We start from the raw sequence: 23,367 nt of genomic DNA, 5'->3' as shown, positions 1-23,367 counted from the left end.
TGCCTACAGAAAGATAGATCTATACCGAACTTTCACAAAAGTGTTTTTAATAGCACTCTCAAATAAGCAATCATACATATTTTATTCATGCACAGATTGTTTGCTTTTAAACAGGGGTACATTTACATTTTTGTAAACCATACCCACTTTTATAAGAGCAGGAAACACATTCATAGTGCACACGCCGTTTCCGCTATTAAATTGCAGAATAAATTTGGGTTTTTACAGTAATTTTTGAATTCAACGAGTGTAGAAAATTGGTTATGCAGTTTGCGTAAATTCAATCTTGAAGTGGGGCGCGCATACACAATACCATGTTTCCTCTTTTTATTCATTTTTTCAGAAAAGAAAGGTATGTACGTTTCTACAAGTGTTTTTTTGCCTTTTGCTGGGCAGTTTGTTGATGAGATCGTAAACATTGACTCTTCAATAAATTCCAGTCCAGTTGCTCTCTGTGTCCATAAGCTGGATCAGCTCCGTCACTGTACACTAGTGGCAAAGCTAGAAATATTTTGAAGAGGGGTGTTGTACGCCACTGGAAAAAAAATAAATAAAAAAGCCTTCTGAAATGAGAAGATGCCACTCGCAGGAGGGGGGGGACGCATAATTTCAAGGACAGTGCGTTGCATGATTAATTTCCACGATAATTCCAAGGGCAGTGCTTTGCTTTTTGAGGCCAGAGCAGGTTGCTTGCGAACTAAGAGCTTTGTGGAGAAGTATTCACAAAATGGTGGTGTATGCATGGTCTGTGGAAAAGAAACTATGTGGCACATAGTGTTAGAATGCGAGGGGATCCATCCAAATCTACATGAGGGAAATATTCAGCTTCCAGAAGCCCTAGGATTTAAGTGTAACACAGAGGGAGTTAGCTTCTAGGCTGTTGAGGCAACGAAAATAAGATTAGAGAGGGGAATATTGCCAAGGACATCTACCTTCTGTAACAGAAAAAATAAGTATTTTGTGCCTGCCTAGTATTAAACACAGATTATAAAACATAGGTATATTAGTTTTCTTTTTTTTTTGGTAAGATGACACGTCATCACCCCGCTGCAAAGGGGATACCACTAGCAATCATCACCATCGTCAGCAGCACTCATAAAATTTCTGGGGTGTTCTGACAGTTGAACACCCCCCCTGGCTATGCCCCTTCTCTACAAGATGCATGGTTTTGGCCGAGTGCAACGTTTTTAGCTCAGGCTGAAGAACTGTGACCTGACTTCAGCATACGCACATTATTGAATGAACAGCCTTCTTGAAGCATTCATTATTGAAATAGATAAATCTCTGTTTCAATCAGGTGAAATAAGCAGGTAGCTTAAACTTTTTCGATCCAAACCACAAAGTCTGCCTTTTTTTTTTTTTTTTCCGCTCTCAAGGGGGGGGGGGGGGGGGGTGCTAAGCCTGGGGGGCAGGTTCATTTGAACCCATTGAACAATGAATAATCCACCGCTGCCAACTGATGGTTTGGAGGAGCGCGCATATATAGACGAGTGCTCCTGGCGGTCATTCTTCGATTGTTCGGAGAATGGGTAAAGTGTCACGTGCTCTCTGAAAGAAGGAGCCGTCTGTCAGGAGCGCCAGCCAGAGTTGGCACTCAAATTGGCACGAATGGGAATCAATCTACTAAATTTTGCACAGGGGTGGGAAAACACGTTTCTATGCACAAGTAAACAACTATGCATGAGTAAACAAGTAAGCAACTTGGCCTCTTTTGTTAGAAAACAGTGTCGCAAATACAAATATAGCACCTACGGCAGCGGGGGTTGTTATAACACAGAAAATGTCGAAAACGTGAAAACGGGCATTGCCACCCCACGCACTTTCCCAAAATTACGATTTGTGACATCACAATGGTGAAATGGGATTGGTGGTGCTTGTCTAATCGTTTTTCTGAAGTAAAAACATGAAGATAAGAACATGTGAAAGTAAACTAAATGTTTGCCAAAAATTATGCTGCATGCATGAATTTTAAGGGTGATGAGCCTGAGCTCAAAGAGATTTTTAAGCAGGTTCTTTGACTACAATTGGTGGTAAGGTTTGTTTCAGTTTCGATTTCATTCAACTGTTTCGCATTGTCATACATTTACACCAGGAAGGTTTGTACGGATGATTGTGAGAGTTTTTACCTTTTGTCAAGGCCAGTGCCTATTTATGTATGACAACCAGCAGCAAAAGCCTGTGATTACTGGTGCAATCGGCTATGCCAGCGCACGCGGGTATCTAGGCAACAGTACATCCCTTGCTTGAATAATTTGAAGCACTTTGTTGGCATTATGTCTTCCCAAAGTGTAATGTCCTCTGTTGCTTCATGAAAAAATAGAAGGGAAACAAGAGAGAACTGTCAGCCTAAGTTATTTCCAAACAAACGAAGCATTGTTTTCTGGTGAAGCAAAAGTCGCGAAAGCTTTAAAAAAAGTAAGATGTCTAGGTTAATTAGAGCGAAAAAAATAAAGCAGCCTTTAGTGTCCCTTCAACATTTTGCCTTTTGCTGGGTTCAGCTTGTGGCGGTAACAACCTCATGCTCTTGTGTTGTTTCATTCGAAAGGGAGAAATAAAAAATACCTGTAATATCACAATTGCAGAGAAAGACTTTGGCATAACAGAAGCGCACAATCAAGAAAAACATGTCAAGAATATCAAGAAGTTGGTGATCGAAGAAGTGCCACTTGGACGTGAGGGTGGTGAGACGGAGACGGATCCTAAGAACAGTGAGTGCTCACTTCTTCTTTCACTTGCGAAAAGTATAGTACGTGTAGAAGTGCTTAGTAGGCTGCCAAAACATTGGTGCTAAAATAAGCTTCATTATAGACCTTCTTTTTCATGCGGGTTAATGTGGAAGGCTTTGTTTTTAACATACAGGGTGGTATGGCGATAACTTCAAAAATTTTTCCTGAGCGAATCGTCCCTCTGTTCCCGCTCAAACTTCACACGTAGGTCGCATTTTGTGGTCTATTTTGTTCGATGCTGGTAACAATGACGGTACTTACCTACCTGTTTATTCTGAAAATAAGTGAAAACGATTTTCGCCTATGGGAAAATGGCGGCCGATTTGAACGTGCAAGCCAGTGCAAGCTGATCTTGGAATGGCAGCGCCACCTGGGGTATGCAGAGTGAAATGGACGATGGGGATTCACGGTAGGAAGGAGCCAATTGAGGTAGCAGGCGATCAGAAAATTTCTCGTCCCTAGTTTACGATGATCACAAATAGTTGCATAAAAGCTGATACCAATCACAATAAAATATTCCCGCGGTTCATCAATGTCAATAATTTGTCTCCTCACCTGCCTTCACATTTCCTGATCGTCTGCTACCTCACTTGGCTTCCTACCATGAATCCCCATCGCCCATTTCGCTCTGCATACCCCAGGTGGTGCCGTCGTTCCAAGACCAGCTTGAACTGGCTCGCATGTCCAAATCAGCCACCATTTTTTCATAGATGCAAATCGTTTTTATTTATTTTCAGAATAACCAAAAAAGTATTGCCATTGTTTTCAGTGTCAAACAAAATAGACCACAATATTCGTCCTTCGTGTGAAGTTTGAGCGTGAACAGAGCGGTGGTTGGCTCAGGAAAAAAGTTTAAAGTGGTCCAATTATCGTCGTACCACTCTGCGCATTGCTGCCTGGAGTCTTCATCTTGCAGCCGTCTTCTGTTTTCAGGTCAACCGGAGCTGCCAACTGATACGAAGGAGGATGAAGCACCGGCCCAAGGGGACGTTCAGAACAACTTGGCACAGCAGTTTAAACATTTATTTAGTCAGGTAAATTCATTTCCATTCATGGCTTTGCTTTCCGCGCAATCCCGGATACATTATGAATAATTTTTATTTGTATAAGTGGCTGCATGTTTCTGCATTCTTGGCTTTTTTATTTCAAATGTTTTGGGGGCTATCATGTGTTTGATCAGCAGAATAGAATCATGGGCCTGAAAATTAATATGGAGAAAACTAAAGTAATGCTTAATAACCTCGGGAGAGCACAGCGGTTTGAAGTCAATGGCAAGGCAGTGGAAGTGGTGAGTGATATATCTACTTAGGCCAAGTAGTGACCCCGGATCCCAACCATGAGGCAGAGATAATTAGAAGGATAAAAATGGAGTGGAGTGCATTCGGCAGGCATTCTTAGATAATGAATGGCAGCCTACCGTTGTCCCTGAAGAAAGTGTATGACAGCTGCATCTTACCGGTATTCACCTATGGGGCAGAAACTTGGAGGCTCACAAAAAGGGTTCAACTTAAATTGAGGACGACTCAGGGAGTCATGGAACGGAAAATGATAGGTGTAACATTAAGGGACAAGAAGAGAGCGGAGTGGGTCAGTGGACAAATTCTTGTTAAGGACATATTAGTAGAAATTAAGAAGAAAAAATGGGTGTGGGCAGGGCATGTGATGCGAAGGAAAGATAAGCGTTGGTCATTAAGGGTAACGGAGTAGATCTTTAGAGAAGGCAAGCGTGGCAGGGGGCGGCAGGCAGAAAGTTAGATAGGCAGGTGAGATCAAGAAGTTTGCGGGGATAAATTGGTCGCAGTTAGCACAAGACCGGCATAATTGGAATTCCATGGGAGAGGCCTTTGCCCTGCAGCGGGCATGGATGGGCAGATTATGATGATGATGATGTGTTTGATATTTGCTCCAGTGGGTTGTCCACTTACTTTTAACGGAACAAAAATAGCATTATAAGCAACGCAATGCCTTCTTTATAAGCGTTAATACGCAATGCAAGACCATTTTTGTTGCTTCTTTTGGTAAATAACAGTGCTTAAATACAGTAGCAGGACTGACAGCACAGATGCATGTTATGTGACTTTATACTGCAGGACATCCATGAATTGTAGGGAATATTTTTTTTTGCCTCCTTCTTTATTGACCATGAATTGGGTGAAAATGGGATTTTGAAGGCTGTGATGGCATGAAAATGCATTTAAAACCAGCATGACATCGTTAAGGTACAGTCCATGGGTACCGCAAGTCCATGGGGATGGCAAAAAACTTCAAATTGACCAAATTTCCAATTGAACAGAAAGAACAATAACAACATTGCCATTAGTCTCTAACATGTCTTTCTGCTTGATTTTGTTCAGAATCTCAACCTTTGTCAGCAGTTTGAGCTTAGAACACAGTTTGCCCTGATAGTTTACGACTGTGCACTGTCTCAGTTGCGATGGCGCCGACATAGCGCAGAGCATGGCAATGTTTTGGAGCTTAAAAATTGTTAATTTTAAGCCGATATGACGAGCACCTAGATGCTTTTTATTCCAAATAACTTCTAATTAACCGATGTATTGTGTTATAGTATCAAATTATCGAACAATTTCTTTATTGAATTGCGTGTAAAATTGCTGGGACTTGAACATGGCTTCCAATTAAGTGACTTCGAATTATTGACAGTCAACTGTATGTAGTTGGTGCGGCCTCTGCGAATGATGCAAGATGTTTCTACTTATGCTACCCATTCTGGCCAAACTAAGGTTCTAGACTATGCTGAGTTGACAAATAACGAATCACACGGGTTATGTTTTAGCCCATTGCATCCATATTTGGGGCTGCATTTTGCATTCAATAAGACTTCAGTAAGTTCACTTCGCTGGTCCCTTGAATAGTATTTGCACTTTATACAGTTGAACCTTGTTATAAGAGACATGGATGTAAGAGACAAATGGGTATAAGAGACACTATTCACCCACATGGTTGGTTGCCCTATCTTTCCCATTAAATTGACCTCTTTTATAACAGACATCGGATGTAGAAGACAGTTGGTTATAAGGGACAAGTCATCCTTGAACTTTAATCAACAATCTCGCTTGTCACAGACATTTTAACTTCAGATGCAGTGCTACCAGTCACTAACTGCAGTTGCTTCCATTGTGGAAACGCAGGTGGACGACATACGCTTGCAGTCGCCATTTATTATAACTGCAGCAAACACACAGTGGTTCAGTCAGCTATGAAATGATGATGAGAAGCCCTGCCAATTAAAATGTAACTTGCAGAAGTGGTTGAAGCTTACTGCCATCCATTGGAGCGCGACCGCACATGCGGGCTCTCCCACTCGCATAGCTCCCAATCAAGAAGCATCGCAGATGTAGAGTCCTGCAAGTGTAATGAGCAGCCTGAGCACACAGTGGGAAAAGCTGTGCGCTCCAGCTATTCATCAGGCTTGTGAACTCAACATCTACGATTCATCTTCCACAAACAGTGAAAGGAACGAAAGCTTGTAGAATCAGTTGTAAAAAACAGCGTAAATACAGTCATGAAGCAAACAAAGATTCAGAACTGTTTCATAAATTCTGGGGGCCAAACATAAATTTGAATGAATCTATTGCAACATGCTGTAGCGTTCTTTTGAGCTTATTTTAGTCATACGGTGCTTACATTGAACTATGGGTTGATCAGTTAGTGAAAACATGGTACCCTGCTTATAAGAGAGATCTCGTATAAGAGACAGAAACTGCTCCCTGGTAAGTGTCTCTTATAAAGGGGTTCAACTGTATATGGTTACATGTGAAAGGAATTTTTTGCAGTCACGGTTAAAAACAAATCAGGTCCAATAAAATCTGCAACGAAAGTAGCAAGAATTATTTTGTAAAATGTCGAACGTTGCAACAATCTGGTAAAACTGTTTTAGAGTAGAAATATTTTCTGGCTAACATAAAAAAAAATTTGTTGGGACTTTGTTCTCCAGAATCAACATTTACCTGCAATCTCAAGTGGCTCAAGTGTGCACTTTTTTGCCGCCTTACTGAAAGATGTGGAGCTGTCTCAGTGCTAGTACTGTAGGTGTGGAAGCCTGAATATTTAACCTTTTGGATGATTCCATGTACTATATTCTGTTATTGCTGTATGTTGTTATGAAAGTGTTAGGCATCTTTGAGTGCAAATCTCAAGGCTCGCACATCCATTTCTTGTTGTACAATTGCTCCAAATTTCCTAGGGTTGTTTCACAGGTGTTGACACATGTAGTAACAAAAGCATCCCTCTATCGTTGCCTGACACAAAATGATCAAGGTTGGGTCTTTTATTGAGATGACTCATTTTGTTTCACCTGCCGAAGCAAGCCTAACACCGTGCTTGCTTCCGCAGTGATCTGGCAGCAAGAGAGAGAGGTTCATGAGGAAAGCTGAAAGCCGAGCGTACTTTTGTGGAAAATATGAATTTGTAAAAAATAACTTCGAATTCTTACCGATTCCTGCCCTTAAAGGGGCATGTGATACTGGAATAGTTTATCAGCCACGAAATATAGTGTTGCGTGCCACATTGTTATACATAGGTCGCTGCTTTATGGACTGCTGTGGACAGGTTACAGGGCACAATCTGTGGCTCCTTTAGTGTTTGTCAGGAACAATCGATGTTCTAAATGTTCACAGCAATTATCTGGGCCCCCTTTTTGCTCGCTCAGGTTCGGGTGTATGTATTCTGTCTCTTCACAGAGACTGCACCTACGAATAAGGTGGCGAATGTTCCAGGGCGTCTGGGCAGCTTAATAAACTTACTTCAGTAATTTCATGGACATGGTTCCCATGTGCAAGCAATTTTTGTGAAGGCCTATGTGCACATTGAGTTTGAAGTAGTACTTCATCCGGATATGGCCCTTATGTTAACCTAGTGAGGAGAAAATTTCCACTTTCTGTAACATTCTGTGATGAGAATCTTGCCCTTGGATAAGATTAAGGTTTCACATTCCAGTCTGCAGTTTCCTAGTTTCAAACACTCTCTCCTCTTTGTTACAACAACCATGGACCCCACTGCCGTGCCCACACATGGGGAAGTTAGTAATATACTTTAGAATTGCGAAAAAGTCTTCCCAATTTACCCGTTAATTTACTTACGCGAAATTCGGCATGTCAGTGGCCCTCTGTGTACGGCACGTCGTTTGGAGTGTGTGCTGATCTGACCTGTAATTCCCTGGTGGCTGCGTTGTCGTCCTTCCAGAAAGCTGAAGGGGACCTCCAGGATGAGGCCGACGCCCAGTTGAAGGAGAGCAACCAAGCGGACACCAACGCGTTTCTCGGCAAGCTCATCAAGCGTCTGAAGCGACTGGAGACCCAGCTCGAAGGTCAGGTGGGGCAGGCCGTGAGGGCCGAGGGGGAGGAGGGGGAGGCAGCACCTCCTCAGGAGCAAACCCTCGACGACCAGCCGACTGCCGGAGGCAGTGAGCCCCTCACCCAGCCAGAGACCCCGACCCAAGAACTGGCCGAAGGAGATGCAAACGGGGGCGAGGGAGCGGTAATTCAAAAGATCATCACCATCCCTGACGAGGAGGAAGAAGGGGAAGGTAGGGGTTTGCCGAATCCTTGTTCTCGGTGTGGCTCTAGCCACTGCTCCTAAAGAGTTCGTTGAGCTTGCATGGGCCAGGGAGTTTGGAAGCAAACACTGCCCATGCAGCAAACATGAAAGGAGTGAATTTCAGTACAGGAAAAGCTCGTTAATTGGAACTGGAAGGGGACCGTAATATTGTTCGAATTAAGTGGAGTTCGAATTAACGGCTGGCGCTAGAATGAATAGAAATCGTGCCACACTGCGCGGGCAGAACACAAAAAGAAGCCACCTCTGGATTTGTTATTGCGAATTAGGCGCTACTACACGTTTTGTGGCAGGTGGTTTCGTAAACAATGTTTCGTAAATAGTAATGGCATGCGCTGGAGCGCTGGTGCCGGTGGCGTGGTGCCCTCTGTAGAAGCGAAATAAGCTGTTGCAGGAGCGTGGCGTGGTCGCCGCGATGTTGTTTTTCTGTTTCATTGTTTTGCATCTCTAGTAAATTTGGTTTGGTTTGGATTTGCAATGCATTGTAATCACTCTGGGCCAACTTCTTCTGCGAGGAGCGATGGAAACCAGAGAATCATAGTTAGAATTAACCGTTGTGGATACCGACGCGTCCGAATTATCGGGAGTTTTTCCCCTTTGCTGGGGCTTTGCTGGGATCAGGGCATAAGTTCGAATGAACCGGAAGTTCTAATTAACCGAGTTTGAATTACGAGCTTTTACTGTACTAGGGTGCTTTTGGTGCGCAGATAGATTGATGTGGGGACAGCAGAGCAGCTGCTACTGTTGTGATCTCTCTGTGTGCTTTGAATGAGGCACTTGTTTCTTGTTTGGTAGCACTTTGGCTTGGGTGACGAGTTAGACACTCGTAAAGTTATGCTCAAGTAAAAAACAAGTACTGGATTCGTTTCCTTTTTTTATTCGCTTATTTATTTATTCAATCGTTAGTAAGTGTATTGGGGTTGTTGATCCCTATATTTTCTTTTTTATCATTGCTCTGGCCTTTTCGTGTCCTGTCTCGACTTAATTCTTTCGGCGTGCAAAAAGATTTCTCGCGTAGTCACGGTGCATTTCATGATCTAGTCTAGTTGTATAGATGTGGCAAATGTGGCCTTTGATGCATTGAGCTCCGTTGTGCAAAGATGCTTATATTCTACTGATGGGTCGTGCTGAACAAATTTGTTTCTTAAACCAAAATATGTTAAGCTACTAAGCTGGCTTTATTTATAGGGGTATCTACCAGCTGGGAAAACTCGGAAAGCTGAGAGTCTTGACTGAATTCAACGAGTGTAAATTGATCAGGTTTATCTCAGGGAAATTTTTCCATTTTTCCGTCCTGGTCAAGGATTCATTTTTTTTTTTTTTTCAAATGGGAAGCATATGCTTATGCACACACAAGAAACCCAACCAATGAGACCATTCAGTCTAAAGCTCAGACTCTCATTCTAAAGCTCGCTTACCACAACAGTGGAAGGCAGCCAGAATTTTTCGAGCAGCGGGTATATGTTTAGTATACGTGATTTTCGTGGAGCCATTTTTTTCTAAAATAAAAATTGAAATGCAATGCTACCCTTTCCTATAAGTAGGCCCTGATGCAGTGAGTTGAATATTGTAGTTCACCTTATGTATTCAGTTGTTATTACTAGCATGGATTTTTATTTATCTGTAAATGGAGAATGTATTTATTGAAACACGGCTTACTTCACAACACATCGACTGAACAAAAGTTAGTGCAGAAAAGCAGTACAATTGCATACTCGCAAGAAATGGCACAAAACCATAGCACCCCTAACAAACAAAAAGTAAGACGGACATAATACTGATTTGTATCTTTGGACTGTTTTTTGTACATATGAACAGAAGCATTCACATACCTTCTGTTTATGCTATAACTTGCGTAGGCAAAGGACTCTTTTCCAGAGCATTTTCCTGGTGAATGAGGTTGTAGAGTTGCTTATTGTTACACTTTTCCAAAGTTCATTTGTTGGGATGAACACTCCAGGTATGCTCATTCTATTATACTTAGAGCCCCTAGCTTTCCGCGATTCCGCAATTCCGCAAAAAATTGCGGAATTAAAGTGTTTTCGCGGAATTGCAAAAAAATTGTTAAAAGTGTGGTGCTACGTCCCCAAAACGATATATTCGGTGAAATATGGCGGAAAAGTAATAGCAAAATGGTTTCTCTTGTCTGCAACATTTTTACTGTTGAAAATTTAAACTTGCATCTGTTAAACTTGCACCTTATCAAATAATAAAAGTGGCTAGGTGGCGCAGCCTCCACCCGAATCAAGGGGCTTAGCCATAGCCACAGAAAGAGAACATTGCACACGACAAGGCCCATCAGATCGCAAACAAATGAAGGGTGCAATGAGTAAAGTGGCTAGCAAGGCGCTAGTATACTTGGAGAACTCTGACACTTGGAAGTTCTTCAAGAGTGTGAGGTGCTTGGATCCCCAGCAAGTTGGGTGTCTCTCAGAGAAGAGATCAGAGTTTGGGGCCGTTCCTGGATTTATAGCCCTAGCTGCTGAATGGCAAGTGTACCTGAAGTCTGCCCAAGACCTCAAGTCTAGTGACAGGGATTTGGCACAATTTCTTTCTAAACAAGAAAAGCCACGTGAAGATTTTGATGTCCTGGCTTTCTGGGCTGGGATGGAACACCTGACTCCAACACTTTCTTCCATTGCCCTTAAATACTTGTTGGTCATTCAGTCGCTATGGTGAAATCGTGCCTCACAACAAGCGCCATTCTCTTGGTGAACAAAGCACAAAGCATCACCAGATGGTCAGCCACAACAGCTTCCTTCAGTTGTAAATAAAATCTAGCCCGTTCGGAGTCTGAAGCGTCTAATAAATGAGCTGTTACATATACCTTATGCTGTTTCAATGTTGTCGCGGAATTTTGCAGATTCCCCTAGAATCGCAGAATTTGAAATGTTTCACCGCAAAAAGTAAGGGGCTCTAATTATACTGTGGCTCGCAAGATGCCTGGAAGCTAAGCAGTGTTGGTGCCTTAATCTATGGTACACGTTAATTTTTGGTAGGTTTTGTGCTGTAAGGAGTCACAACTGTGAGAACCTTTTGCAAACGCTAGATATAGAACGGCGTTCAGTTGTTTGGGGTGCATCACACGAGCAACAATTAACAGAAGATATGAAAGGATTGATTAAGTGAATTCATAACAATGTGTATATTCATTTTTTATGCAGTAAACTCTAAATGAAAACTTCTGCACTCTTTAGGATATTTCTGAATTAGTGGCCTTCAAGCGTGAGTTACAAATGTATGAATTAAAGAGCCCACTTTTGTTTGGTAGAAATGTGGCACGGGGTTTTGAAACATGGTTTTTTCATCAGCCACCCAGGAAATTTTTGAATGAAATGCTGAGGAAAAACGCAGAAAGCACAGGGATTGGGGAAGTCAAATTTGGCAGACATCTTGTTATAGAGTGAGCGTGCTGTGCTAAAAGCTGCACAAATTGCAGGTTTTAGGAAACCACTTGTGAGAGGATGTTTTATAGCATGAAGCTCACACTTTATTGCACACTCTGTCCTCAGACTATGAGGACAACTCTGCTTATTCTTCGGAAGATGGCCAGGGTGATGCTGAAGCCAGCAGGCCCAGTGGTGACGGAGATTCTGAGACTCAAGCAGGTAAAAGTTCCTTCTCTTGCGTTCTCACTGTCTTTGCATGTGTTCTTTCAAGCACCTGCATGGGTAACTAGGGACCTTTTTCACCTAGAAAGTAAATGCTGATTCCCTAGATTTGAAACGTGCTTTCTCACTGTCTCTGCACATGTTCTTTCAAGCAGCTGCATGGGAAACTAGGGACCATTGTTACCTAGAAAGTAAATGTTGATTCCCTAGATTTGAAACGTGCTTTCTCACTGTCTCTGCACATGTTCTTTCAAGCAGCTGCATGGGAAACTAGGGACCATTGTTACCTAGAAAGTAAATGTTGATTCCCTAGATTTGCAACTTGCTTCTTCACTGTCTTTGCACATGTTCTTTCAGGCACCTGCATGGGAAAATAGGGATCATTTTCTCCTCGAAAGTATCGTATTTACTCCGTAATGATTGCACTTTTTTTTCCAAAAATATGATGCAAAGTTAGGGGTGCGATCATTACGCAAGGTAAATTTTTCTGGAAAAGTTTCAGCGCAGAAAACGCAAGTTGCAGGTCAGAATGTTTATGATAAGTCTCATGAACATAATAAACATAACAAATAAAAACATAATAAAAACTCCACTGACCACCGAATAAGACCGAGCGATGCAAAACGCCGTGTTCTCATTGCGGAACGCGCCGGAACGAGTCTACTGTGAGGTGAGAACAGGTCGACCAATAAGTGGCTGCTACTGTCACAGTGTGGGACATCAAGACATGGCTGCCGAAACAGCCAGCCGAGCGCGTTTTTTTTATATGTTTTGTGAGTACATACTTAAAACTGCGCATTCGGACGGGACAAGGAAAATAAGACACAGGACGTGCATTATGTGCATTTAGTGAGAGTTCTTTGCGCACCAATAACGAACTCGCGCTTACCAATATCTCTAATATCATCAAGCCCGCGGCAATAACATAGCCATGTCCGCTTTGAAAGAGGAGCAAACTAACGTAAGCATGACTATCGTCGTCTAGACTTGGAACACATACGACATATGGCTGCGGCAAGTTCAGGGTGCGATCATTGTGCGGGAAAGAAAAAAAGTCATATTTTGACGACGAACTTCAGGGGTGCGATCATTATACGAGTGTAATCATTATGCGAGTAAATACAGTAAATGTCGATTCCCTAGATTTAAAACTTGTGTTTTCACTGTCTTTGCACATGTTCTTTCAAACACCTGCATGCAAAGCTACGGACCCTTTTCACCTAGAAAGTAAATGTTGGTTCTCTAGATTTGAAACACCGTGTGAGCATCTGGCTGCAGAGACACTAAATGGGTGAAGAAATTATATGCTATATGACAGCTTCACTTCAACAGCAGAGGAATTGAGAATTGTGTTGTACACTGTACAAAAAATTAAAGCGGTTCCACTCCACGTGAAAGCTTTTGGAAGTGCAGGGCAGTGATTCGCCGTAATGGGCTGCAGCTCCGTTATCCGCTCACTGCTACCACCCAATGCAATTCAAATTTCCCATCTTCGCAGTGCTCGCGCGCCCCCTGCCTGAAACTGCGCCAGCGGGAGTTCTGTTCTTTTTGTGCTTGCTTTTCCTCCCGCATGTGCCGGCGTTGCACTGCCACTTTTTTTTTACTTACTGTCACAAAAACCAACCCAACAAGCATTCCTAAATAAGTGAACGCGGGTGCCGCCAGTTAATTACGTATATTTTGGCTCAAATGTACCTACAGTTTTCTTCGCACTAAACAATGGGGAGATGTATGACAAGCGCCAGCGGTTCACGAGGTTCGAACGGTTATGAATATTCAAACCATGGGGTTTTCGAAGCCTCAGCGTGACCCCCTCACGATGGTACATCATGCTCTACTTGGGTCCGTTATCTCGCTACACCGCCTGATTCCGGCAGTCGCATCGCCCGTTAGCGAGCTACGACGACAGGGCGAGCCCATAAAGTGCTCTGCACTTAAAACGCTACGGCGCGCCGTTTTAGAAGAGGAGATGGCACAACAGTGCTCTTGTTCAGTGTAAGGCTTTGTGATCCTCGTTGAGGCTGTGCATGAGATTGTGCATGGTATGCACGAGATTATTGCATGGTGCTTATCAGTTCATTGGGTAGAGACGGGTGTGTCGGCGGTTACTTTGCAGCATTTTCGTGATGCGGACACCTTTTTTTTACTCCCAGCATGCAGAGGGACACTGGAAGCAGTACACGACTGCCTTTGTCTTCAGTTAACTTCTTATTTTCCAATGCGGCAGCAATATTTGGTATGAAAGTGATCTGAGACAGAAAAAATGTCTTTTTGTCAAACGACTGGTGTGGCAGCCACCTTGCGGGCTCAAAGATGTGAAAAGAAAGCTTTGCTGTTAGCTTCCTGCCGTGTTAAAAGGGTGGTGCCCGTGCTTTGCACGTGCAGATACGGAGCCTGAGGGTGCTGGGAGCCTGCGGGTTCGCATCCGGCGATTTGACCAGTGGACCAAGAACAGCGAGGCCAATAAGCCGACGATCGGCTACAGGGAGCGGGATTTGTCCCCCGAGTACAAGTCCAAGCTGGAGAATGCATTGCGAGACAAGCTGCAGAAGGCTGGTGTGAGCACTGGAGGTGGGCAGAGTTGTACTGCTCGGCAGGGGGATACCAAAAGCTGCTGTGTGTGCTGAATGATGCACAATGTTGTAAATGCATGCCCAGGTGTCCTCACAAGGTGTGTTTTCGTTTATTTCATAGCCTCAAGGCTTAGCGGATACGAAGCGAGATTGAGCCATATCCAGGAAGCTACCTAGTTTAGCATCCTGGGTAATAGTTTAGCAAGGTACACTAAGCAGGACCATCAAACCATCGATAGTAATGAGTGTCTTGCTGCAAATTTAGGCGAGTACAGTGGAATCTCGATGATACGATTCTGGGTGATGTGAATTTTGGGATGGTACGAATTTCTGAGAAGTCTTGGCGAAATTGCATTAATGGGAAAAATTTCGGCTGTTACAAACGGACCTGCGCAGCCCTGTGGATGATACGAACGAGCCGGCGAGGCGCCAGATTGCCGAGCGAGCAAGCAACGGTGACATATGGGCTCATTCTCCCCTCTCTGTCGCTCCTTCTCCGGGAGCGGCCGGGCTGTTGTGTGAGCATGCACGGCGCGCCGAGTCTACCGCGGCCGTGCCGCCGGGGAGAAGAACGCCTTGATGGCCTTGGGCAGTCATGCAGTTGGGCAGCGACTCGACGTCACTCAGTTTCTGGTGTCTCATTGGTCTTGAAGAGAGGACCACACCTTCAAAATGCACAACTTCCCGCCGTTGCCGCCGTCTGGTCATAGTGGATGTTCGGTTGCTGAGACGCTTGTGCGAGGTTTTTACTGTAAAAGAACTTCTCCCAACCAAATCAATCGGGCTGCTGTCAGCTATGTCGCACAAAAGGATAGCCCTTTTTTTTCAAGAAGCTGGAGATTCTGAATAAAGTCGACAGCGAACTGAAAAGGAAGCGCAGCTACTTGGGGAAACTTGAAATCCTTGTCAGAGTAGCCCAACATGCAGGAATGTTCATTCTCCAGCAGTAGCGTACAAAAAACAATGGCCTACTTATGGGAAGTGGGGGATTTGTACGCTGAGCTCAAATTCTTTTTGCAGACTAGTAACACAGAGCAAAATATGAGTGACTGCTATAAAGCAACATTGTTGCTGACATCCACCATTGAATGCCAGGAGGAGGTTGGGCCATTTTGTAAAAGAGAAAGCACCAGTACATCATTCTCGTTTGACGACTATAACTTCATATTTTCCTCAATTTTTGTTTTCGATTTACGGTTTTACCTGCTTAGCAAGACCTGTGCTCTGAGGTGGGCTGTAGTGAAGGCCGGGCCTTGGAATCACATACCGTATTTACTCGATTCTAAGCAGGCCCGATTATAAGTACCCTCCCCTACTTTTGGGGGAAAATTTTGAAAAAAAGTTTGTATGCAAATCTAAGCACCACCTTTTCTAAGCAACCATCGCAAGGTGAACTTCAGACACGTGGAAGCTGACTCAAGTTGACATTGTGGCGAAGTCATTTATGAAGCTTTCAATTACAAAACCACCTCAACGGAACAAAATACGACCTACTGGGGGACACTAAAAGTGGCAGCCCAAGCAGCACAACAGGCTCAAATGGTAGTGAAAGTGACTGGGTATCATACGAACACAGTGGGTTCACTGTCTGTACCTATTTTTCGGTTGAATATTGGTCAAAGAAAACATCATTCCTTGCGCCCGTCTCGTCGAGATACGGCCGTGAAAAAAAGTGGCGTTGGGGAGGTAGTTTAGGTTTTTCAAATCTAAGCACCCCCCTCATTTCGGGCATCGCGAGCGTGGAAAAACGGGGGTGCTTAGAACCGAGTAAATATGGTATATGGGGGGCGCGTCTCTCACATGTGCTGAAGTCTTGATGTGCAGGCATTTATGTTCCTCATCAAAAATGCAGTGCTCGTAGCACTCGTAGCTCGTAACAAGGACTCTAACTTGCAACCTTGAACATAGCAAAGTAAGCACAGCTTGCCACTGACAGCTGTCGTTGGCCGAATACAGTAAATTCATACTTCGCCATCATTGCTTGCATGGTGATTGCAATTACCGCTGTCATTTCTATGGTCAGTGTAACAGGCTACCTGTAGATGAATTAAATTAATTAAGGTTAAGAGATTTCTTTTTTTTTCGAGGCAGAACATAATACCTTCAAATGGCAGAGTTTGTATTGAGTAAGAAAGAGCATTTCACTCAAACAGACATTGTTAGATGACTGCCCCACCTTCTTGTTTGCTTATTGCAGTCTGTTTTCTGGCTTGTTTGAGCATGTTGGACTATAGTAAATTTATTGCCTGATGCTGACATGTGTTCGTTTTTAATTACGCATGGAAGCAGTGCTAGTGGGGAGATTTTTAAGTTTCTTTCGCTTACAGTACCATCTGTGTGCTGTTTTATTATTATTATTTTTTTACAGGAAGGAAAATTGAGGTGAAAATCATCACTGCTGGTTATTACAATGATGACAATTCGAAAACCTACAATATTCTATCTCCAGAAGAGACGAAACAATTCCAGAACATGATAGTCACCCTCTTGGTAAGTATACTGCCTGTTCCGTTGCTGGGTTGCTGGTGACGTTGCAAGGCAGTGTTTTACGATACGATATAACACACCTTTATATTTTTGTTATCTTTATATAATGTGCTTTTAGCTTTACGCAGTAATGCAGTAGTAAACAGTCAATTGTGGTACCCATCTTGCCGTGAACAATAGATGCGAAAGCAGCGAGTAAGGGTCAGCTTTTTAAAAATCTCTCGAAGAGGGAATGTTAGCTACTGCTTATGGAATTGGCGGTTATCATAGATAATAGTGATTCCCATGAAGAGGTGGTTTCATTTCCGGTTTGGTACCGGATATGACGGGGAAGAGAGAGAGCTTTTGTGTCGTATTACTAACTTTCAGCCTTTTGAGTGGTATCACTGCTATGTGATACATACTAAGACCGAGAGCTCGGCATGTTGGGCTGTATGGAACGGTGTCAGACCTTGCTAAATGAGGTTATATCAGATACCCTTCTGTGTGGTGAAAATGGCTGAAGACAAAGTTGAGCTTTTGTTATTTAGCCACTTTAGTGTAGCAGGCTTTCGCTGTCTTTTATATGTTTGCCAATTATATTATTTGTACCAAGAGAGTGTATATTTGCATCACATTCTTGGCAATGAAACTGCCGTTCTGTGTACTGTAAATGACTTACCTTATGCAAGGACTTGATTTCTGCACATTTTGTAAGTCACCTCCAAGTCATGAAAAATGGACCCAGTGAAAAGTTAGAAATATAAAAAAAGAACGACTGGTCATTCTTAAGAAAAAAGCCACTGCTTTTCCTCCCCAAATCAATAAATAAGGAACGATGTGGTTTTAGAGCTTCTCACACGACTATGAAGTAAAGTTTAGAACTGTGTTTTGTTCGGAATATAAAAGCACCATATGCAGGGAGACTGCCACCTGTGGAGTGAACTTTAATTCTCATTGTAAGTAGCTTCCCTGTGATAGCCACTCCATATTGCATCTTTCCCTTTGAAAAACCTCAGAGTTCTGTGCTGAGCACATCAGTTCTTGTGCACGTGCAGAAATTTGAAGATGTTACATGGCCCCGGATAAGGTACAGGGGGGATGAAAAGAAATACGAACACCGGAGCGCACAGTCTCCGACACATGCTGCACCGTCTGGCTGCACTGTCAGTAAACTGCGCGCATGCGTGGTTCTTTCAGAGCGTTTGAGAGTGTGGCCTACTCTTAGGGGAAATGCTTGATACAAAAGCGACGGCGCCCATTTATTTTGAGGTGTATTTTCTTGCTCTGTTGCCACTGAGCATACTGTTATCTACTACATTCGGGAGACAAGCGTACAGCAGGCTGATTGCAGCTAGCATGATGCCCTTCAGCGATCATGCTGCTCAGTGGCAACGCAGCGTGAAAAGGTGCCTCAAAATAAACGAGCGGCGCAGCTTCTTGATCAGGCATTCCCCATAAATGTAGGCCACACTCTCAAACGCTCTCGAAGAAGTGCGCATGCGCGCAGTTTACTGACTTTGCAGCCAGATGGCGCAGCATGCGTTGGAGGCTGTGCACTCCGTTGTTCGCATTTCTTTTAATCCCCCCTGTACACAGCCTTTTAAAGGGAGGATAGTGGAATATTACAAATGTAGACATGGCAACTCTGGAACAGAAAGGTTTTCTTGGGAATTTTGTTCTTTCGCATGCCCTTTGGCTCGCGACATTAAGCAGCTGGAGAAATTTGACACTACTATTTTAATTTGAACTTGTTTTATTTGAGCCCCAACCGAAATCGCGTCAACCAGCGCCATCTGCTAATCTAAGCCACCAAAACTCAGATGGCCGCTCAAGCTCAGTGGTGCCGTTGCGCGACCAGAAATGAGCGCATTGTTTCTGTACATTAATGCATCAGGTATTCTGGTCTCTCTGTCTACAGTTCCTCCAGAATGTGTTGCTGGCGGCCTTTAGTTCCACTTCTAAATTTTTACCCTTATAGAAAATGTACTCTGCTTTTCTGATGAGGACAGCAAATCCCGAGCTTCTCTCTCTCCACACTTCTTACTGGCTTTCTGAACAAAAAACATCACTCCACTCTTTGTAAATGAGCATTTGCTTCCTCCCCCAACATTCTACCTGCTTATAAATTCGGGTTTTAGTGGTGCGAATTGACCCCTAGTGGATGGCCAAGTTAATTTAGACCATCCAGGTATGCTTAATGTGCACTAACATGTCATGCACGCAAAGCGTTTTTGTTTTCATTTCCTTCAACAGCCCCCGAGGCCGGAAGTCAAACTTACGACCTCCTACCCTGTAGTGCAGCGCCGTAGCACTGGGTAGCAGTTACCACTCTTACATTAAGGGGCACTGAAGCACGAAAGCAAAAAAATCAAAGCCGTTCCACTCAACGTGAAAGCTGTCAGAAGGGCAGAGCAGTGATTCGCCATAATGGGCTGTAGCGCCGTTATCCGCTCACTGCTACCACCCCATGGAATTCAAATTTCCTGCCTTCGCAGTGCTCGCGCACAACCTGCCTGAAACTCCCGCACCTGCGGGAGTTCTGTTCTTGTGCTTGCTTTTCCTTCCGCACGTGCTGGCGTTGCACTGCCACTTTTTTTTTTCACTTACTGTCGTAAAAACCAACCGAACGAGCGTTCCTAACTAAATGAACGCGGGCCCTGCCGGTTAATTACGTATATTTTGCCTCAAATGTACCTACCGTTTTTTTTTTTTTCCGCTAAACAACAGGGAGATGTATGACGAGCGCCAGCGGATCACGAGTTTAGAATGCTTATGACTATCTAAACCACCTGGCTTTCGAAGCTTCTTAGTTATGCCGCGACGACAGCAGTTACGACGGAAAGCCGTGGGGCTCTACTTGGGTCCAGTGAGGGAGCTACGATGACAAGGCGAGCCTCTAAAGTGCTCTGCACTTAAAACAACTTGGCCCATATTGGTTGGTTACAGACGGCACGTGAAAGCAGAAATTTTGTTGTGCAGGAAATACCAAAACCGTGAAAACAGATCTTGGCACGCCGTATTTTTTTCCCTCACTACGACTTTTTGCAAACAATTTGAATTGGAATTGGCAGAGTAAGCAGTCTTCCAAAAGGCGATATCATATGAGGACGTGTGAATGTAAAATAAATGTACCCAACAGCTTTTGTCAAGCACTTATTTTTAAAGTGCCACAAACCTTGGGTTTTGAACATTACAAAACAGGGCACCCGACTACCATGGCTTGCAGGCTTTGTTTTGCCTTCGATTTCAGTTAAACATTTACAAATACAATCTGCCCATACAATCTACATGCAGTCCACATATGCGTGCCCAACATATGCAACAGCCAGCGGCAAAAGTAACAATACGATTCGTACGGTCAATACTTGGCAAAGCTGGGCATCAGCATTATGGATCATCACTGTGGCCAACGGCGCTTGTATTCCATGTTTACAACACCTTCTCTCGGGTGACAGCATCTGACAGGTTCTGTTGGCTTACCTGGCACTGTTTGGCTCACTTAAACATTTTGGTGACTTTTAACTCGCCAAAATGTAGGAGAGAAACAACAGGTCAAAATGCCAGCTTTTATTGATTTTTTTGCTCGACAAACAAGGCACCGTTTTCATAAGATCAAAATCCAAACAGCTAGAAAAGGTGTGACCTTTTGGGGGGGACACTGGTCTGAAAACAACTTCTAATTTTCAAGTAAACTTTGTGAAACTTGTCAGTCTCGCTGCTTTTCCCCCACTGATTTCAAATATGCCATTATTCTTTCAGTTGGTCAGTTAGTTCCCAAAATAATTAGATAGAATTAGCCATTTTTGGTCAAACAATAGACAAAACAGTGTTGGTCATAAAACTGTAAATCTATATTTTACAATGCTATGAACTCTCGTCCATGCAATAATTGAAGCAGTTTTTTTATGCATTGCTTGCAACTAATCTTACAGCTCATTAAACTGGTGTTGAAATGGGAACTCAAAATGGTTCCTTGCCACTGGTGCCACTAAAGTTTAATAAGCTGTGAAATTAATTACCAGCGATGCATCAAAAAAAAAAAGAACTGCCTCGAATATTGCATTCACCAGGGTTTATAGTATTAGAAGTGTGTGTGCGCAAGATTTTTTACGCACGTTAAAGATCCCCAGGTGGTCAAAATTGATCCGGAGCCCTCCACTACGGCGCACCTCATCATCTGCATTGCGTCGGCGCGTTAAACCCTACAATCAATCAATTATATAGTATTGCAAAATATAGAGATTAGTTCTATGACCAACACTGTTTTGTCTACTGTTTGACTAAAATGGCTAATTATCTCGGGAAGTGACCAACTGAAAAAACAATGGCATATTTGAAATCGGGGAGGGGGGGAAGAAGAAGCAGCTAGACTGAGAAGTTTTACAAAGTTTACTTGAAAATTAGTTGTTTTAAGACTAGTGTTGTCTCCCCTCAAAACGAAGTCAAAACAAAGTTAAGTCTACCTTGTATGTCTCTCTAAAAATTGCAGATGGGCAACCAGGAGGCTATCCAGGAAATCGAAAAACACGAGAGGCTGGAAAAGAATTACAATTTTGTGTGGAACAGCGAAGAAACCGAGACGGCAGCAGCGACGACGACGACGGCGGAAGAAGAGAACAACAAGGAAGAGGCTAGCTAGCTGGCTGGCAGGCCCAGTCGCGCGACAGAGCATCACTAGTCATTGTCTGGCATCTTGAACAAGAAGCAAACTTCTCATATTCCCGGTGGATCAAGTGGGGGACAGAGCAATCACTGGACCAGCTAGCACAGTTTGAGAGCACGCTTTACTTTTCAAGGTGTGGGATGTCGCCAAACTTCATTCTCTGCTTAATCACCTGCTTGTGATTTTCTTGTTTTTAAATGTGTTGTTAGAAAAAAAATAAAAATGCAAAGGGTGCACGGGATGGAAAATTCTTTTAATGACTCGCTTCTTAGGATCTCATAGCGGATTTTTGGTAACTCTCCCCGGCTGAATGCATGCACTTGCCATTTGACGTGGCAAAGCGAAGCATCCGTTAGTACTCCTCAGAATGTGTTTTTCTTTTAAAAGCCGTTATCTCAAAAAGCTCAGCGGACTTAAACGCCGAAGCGGTGCCAATGGTGGCCAGTTCCTGACCAAAACATCGGCTAAAATGACCCAGTTTTCTTGAAGACGAGTTCCAGTTCTCGTGCCTCACATTTTCCAGCTCCACTGCGATCACTTTGTTTTTTTTCAGCCTGGTTTTCGCTTTGTGTTTGGAACACGTCCGGTGCAATTGTTAGCAGCTTTTTTTATAGTAAAACCAACGTTTTGCTGTGAACACATTCCACTTTTCCTTGTGGTGCTACTTGAGGATGGTGGTTGAATATTTATTTGTACCCCAATGTTTGTCGTTTTGTTATGAAATAAACATTTTTTTTTTCACAGGGAGTACGGTGCTATTTTTCAAGACGATAGTCTTTCTTGGGCTACTTAAACCCAGAAATTTTTGTCTGTCTGTCTGTGACTCGATTCAGCCACCCAGCCAAAGCTAAACAGAAGCTGTGCACTACCCACAGCCAAATCTAAACGTCTAAGTCCGGTGGCAATGTTCATACTTGTCAGCATTGTTCAACGAGAACAAAACATTGCGCAAATATGAGGCTGAAAATCAATACATAAGTGCTTATTGCATACCTGCCAGGCTTGCCGGGATGGCATTAGGGAGATCTGACCGGAGGGGGGAGGGGGGTGGGGAGGGTAGTATTTACTTACAACATAGCAGGAAATGACCTGTTTCATTTCTTCGTCCAAACTACCAACAAGCTATACCACTTCAATGTTCGACGTGGCTGACGCCGCCCATTTTAGAACGTCCTGGAAATAGTACTGCAAGTGCAATACAAAACAGCAGGAACTGAACTGTGTTGTTTTGTCTAAACCAACAAGCTACACCACTGGAGACTCGCTGAATCTTCAGAACGGCCGCCCAGAACGGCCGTGCTCGTGCGTAAATGAAAGCGGCAGCGGCGCTGTGTTTCTAGAAATGGTAAAGTAACAATGGGACGCTCAGGTTCAACGTCTGCGCATGGCCGACTGATAACGATGCCAATTGGTGTCGTGTTGGATTGTCAGGTATACTACCTCTAGTGCATTGTGGCCAGACTGGGAAAGATTTGGCCAAAGTCGGGTGCGTTTTCGGGAGATTTTTGTTTCGGTCGTACAATCGTACAAAACCATGAAAATTCGAAAGTCTCCCTGAAAATTCGGGAAACCTGGCAGGTATGCTGTATTAAAAAAATTATGGATGCTTGGTTTTTGTGATAGCAAATTAAACACTACAAAAAGATTTATTCCGTTTCCTGCTGTTGCCCGTGCCAGTATAACTTCTGGCGGCACCTTAAGAAATCAAACGGCAACAGTAACCAAAGGTTTCACTAGATAGGTTCCACGTT

At 43.5% G+C, this 23,367-nt stretch overlaps 1 protein-coding gene across 2 annotated transcripts in view; it reads left to right on the top strand.

Moving 5' to 3' along the window:
* LOC144178491 (uncharacterized) overlaps positions 1 to 22,357 on the top strand; it is a 33,363-nt gene extending 11,006 nt beyond the window's left edge. The window contains exons 8-14 of one of the 2 annotated variants that reach the window (XM_077706391.1): positions 2,583 to 2,708; positions 3,660 to 3,760; positions 7,929 to 8,271; positions 11,813 to 11,908; positions 14,297 to 14,482; positions 16,853 to 16,974; positions 21,443 to 22,357. In XM_077706391.1, coding sequence (XP_077562517.1) covers positions 2,583 to 2,708; positions 3,660 to 3,760; positions 7,929 to 8,271; positions 11,813 to 11,908; positions 14,297 to 14,482; positions 16,853 to 16,974; positions 21,443 to 21,592 — 1,124 coding nt within the window. In that variant the 3' untranslated portion in view covers positions 21,593 to 22,357. The remainder of the gene's footprint in view (positions 1 to 2,582; positions 2,709 to 3,659; positions 3,761 to 7,928; positions 8,272 to 11,812; positions 11,909 to 14,296; positions 14,483 to 16,852; positions 16,975 to 21,442) is intronic. The other variant, XM_077706392.1, reaches the window with a different exon arrangement.
* The last annotated feature ends 1,010 nt before the right edge of the window (positions 22,358 to 23,367 follow it).

The sequence above is a fragment of the Haemaphysalis longicornis genome, unplaced genomic scaffold, assembly GCF_048455015.1.
Source record: "Haemaphysalis longicornis isolate Haplotype H1 unplaced genomic scaffold, Haemaphysalis longicornis Haplotype H1 scaffold_4, whole genome shotgun sequence".
Classification (NCBI taxonomy): domain Eukaryota; kingdom Metazoa; phylum Arthropoda; class Arachnida; order Ixodida; family Ixodidae; genus Haemaphysalis; species Haemaphysalis longicornis.
The sequence above is the reverse complement of the archived record's forward strand: the minus strand, read 5'-3'. Positions and strand labels throughout refer to the sequence as shown.